Source organism: Natator depressus, chromosome 2 (assembly GCF_965152275.1).
Source record: "Natator depressus isolate rNatDep1 chromosome 2, rNatDep2.hap1, whole genome shotgun sequence".
In the NCBI taxonomy this organism is placed as follows: domain Eukaryota; kingdom Metazoa; phylum Chordata; order Testudines; family Cheloniidae; genus Natator; species Natator depressus.
Genome location: NC_134235.1, coordinates 255,981,839 through 255,997,400, shown reverse-complemented (window position 1 = coordinate 255,997,400; position 15,562 = coordinate 255,981,839). Strand labels below are relative to the sequence as shown.

The following is a 15,562-nucleotide window of genomic DNA, read 5'->3' as shown; positions in this document are numbered from 1 at the left end:
TATTTTTGCTTCTGATCCAATGAGATGCTGCAAGCCACCTGCCATATATTAAATGCCTTCTTCTCCTGAAAGTTGCCTGCAATTTGCAAGATTGGACCTGATTCAGCAAGGTGCTTAATTTAGGTAACTTTAAGCATGTGAAGTCAAAGGGATGGCCAGCTGCTTTAAATTAAACATTTGTACACTTGTGTACCTTGCCAAATCAGATCCTTAATGATCAGAGTATTGTACTGGTAACAGTATTCTTTGGAAAGAGAGGTTCCTGCTGGGAATGACCATGGGCAAGATCACTAAGAGTCCGTTCTGGAAGTCTGTGTTATCGTGTCGGTTTATGAGGGAAACATGATCAAAGAAGGAAGAACTTCTGCATTGTATGGCCTAATTAGCAACAAGCAAATACATAAATAGAAACATTCTCCAGCAGTGACTGCTATTGTTGGCAAATGACAAATTTCAGAATTTCCAAAGTTGGTGCACGTGGATGTGCTAAGACCTGTTAGATGGGCTAATTTTATTTTAATCAGTCATTTTTCTCTTTTCTTTTTCCTACTCAGAGCCAGAATCTGCATTTGTAAACCAGGAGAAGGTGCAGAAGGAGGTGAAGGCTGTGCTGACAGAGAGCGCCATCCTGTCCTGCGAAGTGGCCCATGCCAAGACTGAAGTGAAATGGCATAAGGACGGGAAACTGATCACCCCCAGCAAGAAACTCAAAGTAGAGTCTGAGGGTAAATCCCGGCGTCTGGTGGTGGAGCAGGTGGAGAAGAAGGATGCTGGAGAATACACCTGTGAGGCTGCCGGCCAGAAACTGGCCTTCAAAATTGAAGCAGTAGGTGAGTGTTTTCTTGCACACTCATTCTGGGAAGAATTGAGGTCAGATTTTTCACCTGTAAAACATGTGCTTGGAGTGAATATCTTATTTCTTAATGCCTGGGAGCAACTAGGCCAAGATCTGCTTGGTTGTTACATCACTGACTTCAAATAAGCTGTACCACAGATTAATTTATCCTATTCGCTTTGTTGGTGTTGCGTATGTGTAGCTGAAGGCAGAATTTGGCTGACAATCTTTACGTTGTATGACACGGTGCTACATGGTTTATTTTTTCATTGTCTCCTTCACAGACACAATCTCAAAGGTTTTACAGAGATAATGGGCTGAAAGTGAGATAGAAGTGGAAGGGTTTTAAAGAGGAGAAATGGTGACTTGGAAGAATGGTGCTAGTTAAATGGAGTAGCAGGATGTGTTAAAGGGCTGTGATACATTATGGGAGTTAGAGATGAGGAGGAGAAAAGTGAGCCCATAGGGTAGTAGGTACAAACAAGGAAATTTTTTGAGGGTGCAGCACGTCCACAGAGTTGATTTTGAATTAGGACCATGGTGACAGAGTAATTTTCATACACTATGAAACAAGAATCTTAGAGGATCCCAGAGGCGTGTTTATGTACATGTGTATTTTTTTTTCATTATCTTTGATTCTATAACAAATTACCTCTATGAAGGAACAACTGGTCATTTCCCACTCAATCCAAGAGAAAAGAGACAGCAGGTTGCAAACGTTCAGCCATATCCCTGGGATATGGTGGATCATAGGACAATTTTGGGGTCATTTTATGAGTCATGGAGCAAAAAATGGTTGAGAACCACTGTTCTAGGGAGTAGGAAACCAGCCTGTTTGTTTATTTTCATTACTTCTCTAGAACCAGAGGCAAAATTCCAGAAGAAACTTGTCCAGAAAGAACCGATTGTTGCTCAGGAACATGAGAGCATCACGCTGTCCACTTCAGTAACGCCTGAAACAGCCATAGTCAAGTGGTTCAGGGATGGAACTGAGATCAAGGGAAGCAAAAAGTACGAGATTAAGGCTGACGGGGCCTCCAGGACTCTGACTGTGAAGCTGGCTGAGGGCAAAGACAGTGCTGTGTACACCTGCGAGACAAAGAGCGACAAGCAGGAGTTCAACGTGCAGGTGAAAGGTGAGAGGAACAGCAGCCGGCGCGTCAGCTTCGTTCCCAACAAAGTCAAATGGATCTTCCTCCCAGTGGAGGCCAAGGGGCTGCACTTGAAAACTACCCCCCTCCCCCTCAGCATTGCTCAGCTCTCAGGGCCCCTGTGTTGTGGCTGCTGTGATTCTGGCTCCAGGGTCCAGCAGATCCATTTCCCTAAATGTCCACACAGAGCAAAGCAAGATGCATCCTACTCCCACCGGGCTAGTTCTTGGCCCATATTGCATGCTCGTGCAGGGGGGAAGGGGGTCATAAGGTGCCCCCTATTCCTCGGGGCTTGCTATCCACATTACAGGTAGCTGTACGGGGGGAGAGCACTATTCCAACGCCCTCACAGTTGGGTGGGGTGCGGGCACAGCCATCGCGCCGCCCCACCAGCCAGCATAGCAGAGCCAGCGTGGAGGTGGGCATAAATTGTGCAAGGGGAAGGGCGTAGGGGATAGCTTAATTCCCCATGGAGCAAGCAGGGACAGAAACGTGGCTCTGAGCCACAATTTGGCCCTTGCCCTGTCTCTGGGGTTGGGCTGCTCTCTCTGTCCCTTTATCAAGGCAGACTGTAGAAGATGACAGTCTAGCCCAGAGTGGTGGAGTTGCGCAGGCTCAGAAACAAATGGATTCTCCCATCTACCTCACAGGGCTGAGCTATGGGAATGATTTGTAGTTGGGGAGCTCTGGGGAGAGCTCTGCTTACCCAGGCTGGGGAGAGGAGGGCAGCTGCTGCTCCCCTGGCCACCCCTTTACTTTAACCTCTAACAATGTACTGTGTGGTTTTGGGCAAGTCACTTAGTCTCTCTGTACTTCACTTCTCTGTTTACACGAGATTCCACTCATTAGCAACCCCTCAGCTGCCAGCAAAATGTTGCCATGGTCTGGCCATTGCCAATAAGCAGAAGGCAGGATGGCGGGGCTGCAGCCAGGGAAGGAAGCACTGGAATGTCCCAAGCACGGGCTGCAAGCAGATTGGTGGGGCCGTCCAGGGATGGCCCATCCTAGCACTTCCTCCCCTGGCTACAGCCCCGCAAACCTGCCTGAGGCAGGGGTCTCACTTCTAGAAAAAGTTCTCAGTAAGCAGCACATAGTTGCCAATATCCAATCCCATGAAAATTAAAGTCGATGGGACAGGATGGATTCCCAGCACAATATTGCTATGAACTGGAAGTTGTTAATATCAAGGTTGCTATTGAGGGCCATCCACTTTACTTCCCAACCTCACAGGTGAGTTGTGAGGGTAAATATATTAAAGAGGGTGAGGCACCCAGGTAATGGGGGCGATATGCGGGCCTTGGATAGATAGATGTCAAAGAGGTGAGAGAGATTGTGGAGAGAGATACCTGGGAGTGGAGGGTGAATTTCACATCCTGGGGCCACAGAACAAAGGCTGTATCATCTCCTACCCCAAAGCAATGATGGTAGGGAGTCTATGCCAACATCCCCCTGTCAAGGAGACACGTGATGTGATAGCTCAGCAGGTAAGTTTGGTTTATCAGGTGGAAGGCAGAACAAAAAGGAAAAAGGAGAGGACAATCCCCAAACCAGGCATTTTAAGGCATCATTCTGACACCTGTCCTTCCAGAATTAAAAGGGGTCTAAGATTTCTTTTGTATTTTATTTTACTTTAAAGGGCTCACTCTAAGCTGCCAACTCAATGGTCTGTAAGAATCTGATGGATTTGTCGCTTGATAAATATGCTTTCGGCTGTGTGCCAATTCCCACTCTCTCAGGATAGGCAGCCAGCCTATGGGGGCGTTGGATCAGCCGTTAGGAGACCTGGGCTCTACGCCTGACCCACTGTGTGTGTGTGACCCTGGGCAAGTCACTCATCCGCTTTGTAATCTTAGTGTCCACCGGTGTAAAATGGTTTTTTTTGTGTCTTACCCACGTTCATGTCGTGTTTTGAGACGGGAGATGAAATGTTGCTATTATTATTACTGAGTCAGAATTTGTGACGTCGTTTCTATTGCTGACAATCTCTTGAATTTCCCTCCTTCCTCTGATCCAAAAACCCTCCTATTAAAAAAAAAAAGGGGGGGGTAAGAAAACAATCTTCTGATCTGCTCTGCTTTCATTGTTTCCCTTCCAATGACTCTCAGAAATCCCTGCGAAGTTTGCAAAGAAATTAGAAGCGGTGAGTGCCGAGATCGGAGGGACCATCTCTCTGACCTGTGAGCTGAGCCAGGCCAAGGGGGATGTGCTGTGGTACAAGAACGGAGTTGAGATCAAACCCAGCAAGCGCTTCCAGATTAGCGAGGATGGTGTCAAGCGGACCCTGACCATAATGGGACTCCGGGCCGAAGACAAGGGAGAGTACTCCTGTGAATCCCGGGATGACAAAAGCAGCATTCAGGTCACCCCCAAAGGTACCTTGCCAGATCCATGACATTACGTGTGACATCCTGCTCCCCTCTCCTTCCATTACAGTGCTAAAGAGCTGCATTCAAAAAACTCTGCCCGTGTTAAGAGGGCAGGAGACATTGTCGCTAGCATGAAGAAATGTATGTTATAGCTGGGAAAATAAGAGCTACCATCTTGAGGTTAATGAATAGACAGCATGACTGCCTTTCTGAAAGAGAGAAATGCAATGTATGTTGTAGGTAGAAGATCCCTAGAAATGATATTTAAATAATATTTAAACAATGATACAACTCTATACATTTAACTAGCAGCAACAATAAGAGCTAGTGCAGTGTCCTGCTAAAGTAATATGTGGGCTTAGTATGGGTTGATTGTATCACCCTCTACTGGATGATGCCACAGCGATATAACTTGCTGCTTATGCAGAGTTAACCAAGTTTCTCTTTTATCTCACGTGGCAGAGCCCTGTGATTTTGGTGGTGAAAGTCCCGGGGGCAATCCCTGCGGGTAACCTTGGTATTAGTATATGTGAAGCCACAGTTTGTTACCTTACCATGTCCACTTTAAAGTCCAAATTATATGTGAGCCTTAAAAAGTCTCCTCCTAGGACCCAATTTGAACTATGGCAGTTTAAGAGGATGTTCAGATTCTGCATTTGGATGCTCTGTTTTCAGTTGATTTCATATACAGCGAAGGGCAGAACTCTGCTACCTTCCTGCAAAAGTGGTGAAGGTTCTCTTTGCAGAGAATGTTGTTGTGACTTTGAGACAAACTGAGTTGGGGTCTCATGTGAGATAGGCCATGGACTTGTTGGCCCTGATATTGCATGTAAGGTTGGGGTTAAGGATCCTGAATCTAGACCCAGGATTTTCCCTTACACGCGTGCTCCTATCGTAGGGATGGCACCTCCCTATGTAAAAGTTGGACAGTGAGATGTAATGTGACTATGTTACCATGAGCACACTGTCACACAATGAAATATCCATGGCAAAGCCGTTTGGATCCATGCCATTGACAATATTACTAAGCCAGTCTGCCCTCTGGAGGTGCTCACAGTATGGGGGATTCTCATGCATGTGCTTCTAAAATGTCTCCTTCTTCTCTGTCAGCTCCTAGAGTGGTGAAGTTCACTACAGGCCTTCACAACGTGGTGTCTGAAGAAGGAAAAGAGGCCACATTCAAATGCACCGTCTCCCCCAGCGATGCTGCAGTTACATGGCACAGAAACGGTGTCAAAATTGAAGCCAGTAAGAAACACGTGATCTCTCAGAAGGACACCAACCACAGCCTTACCATCGCTGACCTGACTCTGGAGGATGCAGCAGAAATCTCAGCCAATGCAGAGGGTGTGGAAAGCAAAGCCACTCTCACAGTCCGAGGTGAGAGAGTTAGGTCCCTTTGACTGAGTGTCATCCACACTGTGGGATGTGTTGTTTTGTACATTCCTTCTACTAACTTTCTGACTTGGCCATGGGGATGCAAAATGCATGTGTTCCACATGTTAGAATAGTGCCCAGAACGTTGCAGTGCTGGAGATGCTGCTTCTGTTCATGTGGATTTTCCCCAGCTTTGATTTCCTAAGAAGCCACCATTTTAATCTAACTTTAGAGCCAGTTTTCTGGAGTCACTCAACTTTTACTCTTGTCTCCTCTCATTTTCCAGAGGCGCCAGTGACGTTCAAGAAGAAACTGGAGCCCAAAACGGTTGAGGAGAGGGACACGGTGACCCTGGAGGTAGAGCTGAGCAAGCCTTCCATGGAGGTGAAATGGATGAGGAACAGCATCGTGCTGCAGTCCAGTGACAACGTTGAGATCAAGGCCGAGGGGACAAAACACAGCTTGATGATTAAGAACATCACCTTTGCCGACCGAGGTTTCTATTGCTGTGAGACTCTCGAAGATAAGACCCAGGCCAAGCTGAATGTGCAAAGTAAGCTGATGCTGAATGACCACCTGTGCTGTAGCCAATGTTAGGAGGCTGGTTTGGGAAATGCGGGTCTTTCCTCTTAGCATGCTGCCAGTCAAATGACTGTGTGGGAGAACGTGAGCGCTGGAGCTACCACAGGGGCTGACTGGTTGTTTGCTCTGACCTCCCCCTTCTATTGTTTCCATCTACCATAGTCCCGTGTCTGTTGGCTTCACTCCCCCTGTTCACCATTACACCTCTGAGCTCGTCCCTTCTCCCCTCAAATTCCCTCACCCCTTTTCATTCTGTCTTTTGCCCCATGCGTTTGCTCATATGAAATCATTCCTCTTCCCACCATTCCATATTCCACCTCTCTTCCTTACAGTACCCCCCACAACACAGCTCTTGAAATGCAAGTAACGTTAAAATAACAAATCCTCTACCAACAAGTGTTTGAGTATTCAGATAAACTAACGCTCTTCAGTCTGTAACCTCTGTAATTCAGCCTCCTTCCCCGCATTCCCTTTGTCTTATTGTAATGCCATATCTTCATTTAGGGTGTATGTGCTTCAGGGCTAGGATCTGTCTAGTTATATGTCTGTAAAGCACCGTTAGCAGTCGGGGTGCTATATAAATAATACATGATATTTAGGCACCTTTTGAATATCTAACAGATGGAGAGATATGCTAGAGAGGCTGAGCCCTTAAGTAATGGTTCAGACCCGCACGTGAACTTGGTGAGTTCTGCTGAACTTGGATATGGTGTTCTGGTTCATGTGTGTATCTAGTGTGTATACAGGAAATCCATAGCATCCAAAGGGATAAGAGTTCAGCAGTGAGAAATATTCTTACCAGGACCAGAAACCACGTGACACTCACTTGGCTTTGCATTTTGTTAAAATTCAAAACTCAGATGATCTCTGTGGAAAGATAGAAAACCTTGGGGTGAGTTTTGAACACACCCAGGCCAGTTTATGGCTTTGCAGTGAAATCCTGTGAAATTTGTGATTTCAGTTATTTCAGTGGAAAGCCAGGTGATGTTCAGTCTTGCGGAGATTTGGGGTTTGTTCAGACCCAGAGTTTAGAGGTTGCAAACGGACATGGATCAAAAGCAAAGCAGCTGCTGTGAAACATCCGTAAGGCGTCTGGCCTTAGAGCAGCTTTAGCTAGGATAGATCCCAAAGTTATAAAGTGTGATGCTTCCCAGGGGTACCCAGGGTTGTGAGGCACCTAGCTAAGACCAGCCCTTAGCATGAGCAGGTCTTGTCTGTGCCTGCTGTGGATCAACTCCCTGAAACCGCCAGCCTCTGGCAACACAAGCACTGCCTGCCAGGCTTCTGCGGGCCTTGCTCTCTCTCTGTACAGGTTAGTGATAGACACACTCCAATCTCCGAGACCTCTGAGCGAACCTCTGCAGCGTCCAGCCCCTGTTCCACTGGACACACAACTCTTAGACCTGCTATTCCCAAAGGAATAGTACACACCAGTCTGTGAGATTCAACTCAAGGGGACCACTTGACTTAACACAAAGATGTGTAGTGAAAACAATAAGAACAAAGAACATGGATTCTAGCGAGAGAAAGTCAGAATATTGGAAACAAATGGTTACATATAAAACAAAATCATAACACACTGTCTGGATCCTAAATTTAATTAGCAAGGCATTCCCCTATCCGCTACAAGATAGCTTACCCATGTCCTTTCCCCAGCATTTCCAAGCCCACTGGTGGCTTGTCCTCACAGGTGGAAGGAATGAGGTTATACCTCTGTACCCCTTTGTTATGCCCCCCAAAATTTCATTGTCCTTATTTGTAAACAGGGCTCTGCTCTGCTGGTTCACGTCTTCCTGTATATTTCCTTTCTTAGAAGATTTCACAATTGTTCATTAGCAGGCTCAGAATGTAAATGGATGCCCATTGTGAACCATACAATACTTAATTAAATGTAAACAGACAGACAGATAAATATTTCTTACCAGAAAGAAAACTCGCTTTTCACCTTTCTGGTGACCAGCCCCTAGTCACAGACTTTAAGAGCATAATTTTCAGTATATATACATAACTCCTTACACAACAGCCATACATGTTTTGCAATAATGATGACCAGTGTGACACAGGCTTTCATTAGAGATGGCCAATTGCCATCCAGAGGTCCTTGGGTCACATAAAGGTCCTTATACAAACTGGGGCCTCCATTTTAATTTTTGTTTTATAGGTTTGTACATACCACAAGCAGAATCCTCACTAACAGATTCTTTGATATAGCCCTCTGTTTGATACAAAGCTGTTGTACCGTGGCCACATCACCAGTCCCCTCCTCTTTGGATCTCTCCACAGGTTCCCCTTTATACACTGAATCAGATTTAATTATTAGGGGTGAAATCTTGGCCACATTAAGTCAATGCTAAAATTGCCATTGACATTCTTGGGGTCAGGATTTCACCCCATTGTGATTCTGCATAGCACCTCTCTGGCCTACAACTCCAAATTTGTCTTTTCCCATGTCACCCACCCCCTCTACTCTCCCTCACTTTAATCCATATTATAACTTCCTTGGTTTATACAAACATATTTTTATTGCACACCAATTGTTTTGTATACCAACGCTAGTGGGCGCATGCTGTTTGGTATTGTTTGCATGCATTTAAGACCAGATTAGCAATCAAAGGTATCAGAAACTGATGCCCAAATGTATTTAAAAAAAAAAGAAAAGAAAAGAAAAAGCCAGGTCTGTGTAATCTCTTTCACACACTGTTTCTATAGTTTCTTCCTCTTCAGAGTCTTCCTTGCTGTCCTCTGGCAAGAGCCACTGTTTTAATATCCAGATACAGGAGAGTTATCAGCTCTGGTGGCAGCTGCTCATCCAACCGCCACCAAACTAGTTAGCCCTGGGAAACAGCAGACTCTGGCTGTGGTGAGGAAGATAAAAAGTACCAACCAGGCAGTTAGAGGGCAGGGATATTTAGTGGGTCCATGCAGTGGTAGAATGATAATGAACAAAATATACGCACTACCTGTTCTTTCTGCAAGTACCATATATCTTTTGAGAAGCTGACTTTTTTCAGTAGTTTAACCTTTACAATTCAAGCTGTAGGAGAAGGCAGTTAGATACAATAGAAGGCATCCTTCTTTGGAGCAGCTTTTGATATGTTACCAGGAGTATATTGAGTTTTACAGGCTTTGAGAGTTTAGCATCACTTTAGTCCCCTGGACCTGTATCTCTTTTTATTGAGAATACGTTGGAAAGAGAAACATTGTCAAATCAAACTTGGCTCAAAATTTGGCTTTTGTAAAAATGTGTTTTACAAAACCTCAGACCAACAGAAATGTTCCCACGACTTAAACAATAAATTCCAGCAGAAACAGTTCTTTAAAGCCACATAAACATATCATGAATCATAGAATATCAGGGTTGGAAGGGACCTCAGGAGGTCATCTAGTCCAACCTCCTGCTCAAAGCAGGACCTAATCCCCAACTAAATCAGTGCCTGCAACCCATGCGTTGTAACTTTGGAATAATACAGGACAACTTGTATGTGAAATAACCTTAAATAAAAGTGAAACTGACTAGCACGTGTTCATTGCTCAAGCTGCTATAAATTTATAAACCACATAAATAGAGTTGCGTGAATGCATCACAATGAATTTGGCTCGTTTTCCTGCTTTTAGTACATCTGCAAGCAAATAGTGATGCCTCAAATTTATTCATTATTAAAAGAAGGATATTTTAATTTGAAATTTTGTATTTTGTTAACTTTGAAGATTAATCATCAACCCACCTATTCATTAAGGGGATGTACAGCGTAAGAGATTCAGCCAGTAGACATGCAAAAAATATTTGGTACACGGTATTCCAAGTTTGAATTTTCTGTGTTAGTTGGGGTTGTTCACATCAGTCACATGACATTACACTGTTTTTGACTGGATCAGCATTACTCTTTGCAATTAGATTTTCAGCACAAATGCAAGGGAAAGGATGGTCTTGTATTTACGACACTGGACTAGGATTTAGGAGATTCTGTGTCTGATTCTACCATAGACTTCCTGTGTTTGAGTCTACACAAATTATCTAATCTCATTTGCCTCAGTTCCCCATCTGTAAAATGAGGATAATAACCCTTGCCTTGTCTAAACAGATTGTGATCTGTTAGAGATAGCAATTGTTTCTTGCCATGTGTATGTACAGTGTAGCACAACGGGGCCCTGATCTAAGTTCGGATGTATAGGCACTCTAATAATACAAGTTATAAATAAGCACAGAATATTTGGAAATTCATGAACACTTTCCATGAACACTTGTAAGGTTAAGTTTAACCTTCATGTTCCATGAACATTTGTGCTAATATACTTAGATTACTTGCATGCTCATGGGGAAAACCCCCCACAAAAACAGTGAGAATATGGACAAAGTAAATTCACATTTAAATTAGAGCGGGAATTTATATAAATAGTAGGCAGTAAATTAGGTATATAAAAATTCTTTCAATTAAAATAATCTCAAGCATTGTTAGTAACAATTTAAAATCTATTTTGTAAACATTATTAGTAACTTTTTAAAACTAAGCAACCTTTAACCTGAGTGTCCCTTTAATATTTATAATGTAAAATCAGTGTTTAGGACACATTTGGGGGAGGGATAGCTCAGTGGTTTGAGCTTTGGCCTGCTAAACCCAGGGTTGTGAGTTCAATCCTTGAGGGGGCCATGTAGGGATATGGGGCAAAAATTGGGGATTGGTCCTGTTTTGAGCAGGGGGTTGGACTAGATGACCTCCTGAGGTCCCTCCCAACCCTGATATTCTATGACACTTAGAAAACCTGTACTATGGAACTTAGCTATAACTCAAGAAGTTATGTACAGAAATCCCCAGCCTTCTGTCTTAATTGTACTAGACTGTTTGGCTAGCTCCATGCCCATAGTAAATTTAAAATATAACACAATATTATACAGAGAGGTAGAATGCAGTGGAACACAATACAGTCTGCTCCTCTCTCATCTTTCACGCAATGTGCCTGAAAACACGTTATACTTTATAGGAAACATTCAGCATTCCTTCCAACAAGTCTGTTTGTCACTTCCACTGTCTGAAGCTCAGGCTTCTGTTACTTCTTTTCTAGACACTGGCTAGTTGTCATGGCCAATTGTTAAAAACAAAAGAGCCCTGGCATCCCGATCACTGCTTATGTTGTAATGACTTGGCTACTTTTAATGGCTGCAAAAAGTGTTTTACTCCTTAGGGTTTTGCATGCTTTGTACTGTGCAAGGCTAATTTCATGTCTCTCTTTTTTTAACTTCCCGTTCTGAAGACAAGAGGTGATTTCTGTGCCAGATGACCTCCCCCCCCCCCGATCTCCCCGCCCTTGTGCTTCCCATATATCTAGCTGCATTTTCATCACTTATTTCAGAGTAGCAGCCCTGTTAGTCTGTATCCGCAAAAAGAAAAGGAGGACTTGTGGTACCTTAGAGACTAACAAAGTTATTCTTAGCTTCTCTACATGAGATAGCTCTAAATAGGGGTGTTAATGGTTACAGATTAGTGAGTGCTGGAACTGAATGCACAATGAGATTTAAAATGTACAAGGTGATCTGAAACAAACTGTGACTTTACAGAGGAAAACCAAGGGGATTCTCTTTGCATATGATCAGCCATGCTTTATTTATAAGAAGGCATAGGGAAAGGTGTCCATTTTAAAAAAATCTCAGCTATACGGTATGCAATGTTTATAAGAGTCATACACGTCACAATGCAAAGATTGTAAGCCTAATTCTGACATTACGCTGGTTTTACACCAGAGCCAAGATTTTAAAAAGTAGAGGTCTAAAGTTATGCTTCTAAATCCATATTCAGGTAGCTAAATAAATGTCCTGATTTTTAAAAGTGCTGGATAGAGCTGTGAGAATGACTGACTGATTTGATTTGGGTAGAAGAGAAACCAACTTTTTTGATACTTTCAGGAAATCAGAAAAATTTCATTTTGGGTTGAACAAAATTTTTCATTGTGAACATTTTAGCAACAGCAGAGGGAATGAAGGGCTGGATCTATGAGAAGCTGCTGCTGCTGGTGGTTACCACTCCACCACCCTTTATATCCAATTTTGCCCAGTGGTTGGAGCACTCAACTGGATTGTGGGAGAACTGGGTTCAAGTCCCTGCGCCAGAGCAGGGTTTTGAACCTCAGTTTCCCACAACCCAGGTGAGATCCCTGATTTCTGGGCTATTAGGTATAAGCATGGCAATTACCTAGTCCCTGATTCTGCATTTTTTGGCCACATTTTTGTTTCAGCCAAAAATTGGTTGCCCAGCTCACACCTAACAGTGCTCAGTAGTCAGTTTAAGTGCTCAGTAGTCTTGAAAATTGGGGCACTTATTTAGATACTTTGCACTGGGCTAAGAAGCTTGATTTTAGGAAACCATTTTTAAAAATCTTGATCTGCATTGATACCATTTGGCCTGATCCTGCTTTCATTTATACTAGTGCAAATGCAGAGGCGTCACTGTAAAGTCAGTTGAGTTACACCATTGTGAAAGCAGTGTGAGAGCAGTGACTAGAATATTAATATTGAGAGGGAAGATTGCAGATCTCTTGACATAATTCCAGCCTGTAATATTTTCTTTTAAAGGAAACCCTTTAAAGGCTTTTCCCCAGCTGCCCTCATGGGGGAGGATGTTCGCAAAAGAAGAAATTTGTCCCAGGCCTATCTGTACTATATGGCTGGAGGGCGTCTGCTGAGAACTTGCTCTGTTTCTTGAGTTGGTGTTTTTTGCTAATCCCTTCCCCTCCAGCTCATCCCCAGCAACTTCAGCACATTCCCTGTTCGAAATGCTGAAGTATCTGTTGAACCAGAGGAAAGGTCATCACAGCAGCAGGCACACCGGATTCTTTGGAAACATCTTTCAGCTTAAAGAATAAGACACCATAGAGCGGGGAGGGAATGGCTGTAAACTTAGATGAAGAGCCAAGGACTAATGCAGCCTTAGAGAGAATGGACTTCAGAATCTGTGTCCGAGAAAGGGAAGCAACAGTGCAAACTCCTGGGAAAATGTCTCTTCTCCCCTCGTGGGGCATGTGCAAAGAATGTCCCGGGGGACAAATCTTGTCTCTGCCTCAGTGGCCGTGGATAAGATGCCTTGGCAGAGGAACCAGTGCAGTTCCATTGGACAGAGATTGAGTAAGATTTAGAGATTTGTTGTAGGTACTGCACATCCCCTGCTGTGTGGAGGAACAGGGCAGCAATACACAGTAGGAAGGGCCAAAGGATCCATCATTGTATGGATTCTTTGGCTTTATTCCTGATGCAGAAGGGGTTGTGGCCACATAGAACTACTTAGGCCTAGTTTCAGAAGCAGCTCCATGGAGCAGTTCCTCAGTTGCTCTGGAGCCTATGGGGAGGAGTCCATCAATGGCTGGAGGGTTTTGAGTCTTGAAGAAGACAGTGGACACCTGAGAGTAGGAGCCAGGCCCAAGTCACAACCATGGAACTGAGCACCCATGTGAACTCCTGGCAATGCTTGGATATCTGGATCCATATCTGAACTTTGTGGCTTGGGTTCATCTCTTCTGAAGATACATTAGAAGGCTGGACTATTCCCAATTCAGCCTTGTGGAGTTTAAAGTTTTGTGTGTGTTTCATGGTTTTACTGAAGTTAAATATCCTAATTTTTTTTCTATTATTTTAATCCATTTTTAAGGGTGATTCAATTTTAAATACTAAATTGATCTTTCTAGTTGATGGGCTGTCGGTGCTATGTATTCAGGGTAAGTAAAACTCCCCACAAGTGAGGCTGGTTCAAGTGCATGTCCTAGGCACTATACTGTGTACTGAGAGACTCTGTTGTTCAAATATTTCACTTCTTCCTTTACCTGCTATTTTTGCCTCATAGTTTATCCTTTTTGGAATGCTGACCAGTACTGATTCATTGTTCCTTGCACTCCCACATCTGACTGATGTACCTACCTGTTGTCTCTCATTTGTATATGGTCTGTAAACTCTTCAGCTTAGGAACTGTTTCTTTGTTCTGTGTTTGTACAGTGCCTAGCCCAGTGGGGTCCTGGACCATGACAGAGGCTTCTAAGCACTACCGCAATACAAATAAATAACAAAAATTACCTTCTCTAGAGCATCTGATACGGGCCAGTATCAGTGAGTGGTTTGATTCACTTTTGTTTGTTCGTTTGAAGTAACTGATCTGTTACCTTTGCTCCAAGTGAATGGATGGAGAGTTATCTTTGCTTCCCAATGCAATGTCTCCAACCCTTCAATACCGTTTGTTTTTCAGTGAGGCAGATCAAACTGGTGAAAGGCCTGCAGTCGCTGGAAGCCCATGAAAAGGGGACTGTCACCTTCGAGCTGGAGCTGTCTCATGAGGATGTGGAAGGAAGCTGGATGAAGGATGGCCTGAAACTGAAACCAGGGGAGAACTGCCACATTAGCGTCCTGGGGAAGAAACATTCACTGACACTTTCATCCCTGAAGCTAGAAGACTCAGGCCTCATCTCCTTCAAGGCAGAAGGCATCCATTCTTCAGGGAGGCTTATAGTAACAGGTATATAACCCTGCAGTCTGGAACTCCACGTGGGATGTGTTCCTGTAGAACAGACAGTGCATGCCATAGGTTGACTGCCAATGACGCAGTTCATCTGGGCATGTCTTTGATTATTTGTTAATGCCTGAGGTTTTCAGAGCCGTGCATTTCAATATACTGCAGTTCATACCGTGGAGTTCATACCTCGCTTCTGTATTTACTGTTGAGATGCACAAGAAAACAGCAGAGAAAACTGACATAAATATACCCGTTCACACATCCCCACCTATTATTATTTATGATTGATTATTATCTGTTATTAAGTACTGACAATTTGCTTGGTGCTGTCTAAGGTACCAAGTGAAGGCAATCCTTTCCCTTATTGTGCATGGAACTCCCTTCTTGAGCTGGTCTCTCCTTTATTCAAATCCCTCCCAAAGACCTGCCTTTTCTCTGTTGCCTATCAGTAACTATAATGGTATAGATGTAGGGTAATTTATGTCTTTAGCTCTTTATATAGATAATGTCTTTAGCTCTTTATATAGATAATGTATATGCTGTCGTTAAAACTGTGTATGTTCTGATGTGTCTGTATCTGAATGTCATGGCAGGGTCTTTGTCTGCCTTTTTATTTATACAGTGCTTAGCACATTCTGTCTGCTACCAGGAACAAATAATAATTAATAATAATGACATTATGTACTGAATAAATTAAATATGGGCTGTGAGCCAATGGCAGAATATGCAAAACAAATTTTTCATTTTCTTTTTTGCTTACAAGAT

The 15,562-nt window shown here is 43.6% G+C and overlaps 1 protein-coding gene across 1 annotated transcript in view; it reads left to right on the top strand.

The window, feature by feature from the left end:
- OBSCN (obscurin, cytoskeletal calmodulin and titin-interacting RhoGEF) overlaps positions 1–15,562 on the top strand; it is a 289,193-nt gene that overhangs the window by 82,423 nt on the left and 191,208 nt on the right. Inside the window, exons 23-28 of the mRNA XM_074946416.1 lie at positions 555–830; positions 1,696–1,971; positions 4,092–4,358; positions 5,463–5,732; positions 6,016–6,282; positions 14,534–14,800. Of these exons, the coding sequence (XP_074802517.1) occupies positions 555–830; positions 1,696–1,971; positions 4,092–4,358; positions 5,463–5,732; positions 6,016–6,282; positions 14,534–14,800 (1,623 nt within the window). The remainder of the gene's footprint in view (positions 1–554; positions 831–1,695; positions 1,972–4,091; positions 4,359–5,462; positions 5,733–6,015; positions 6,283–14,533; positions 14,801–15,562) is intronic.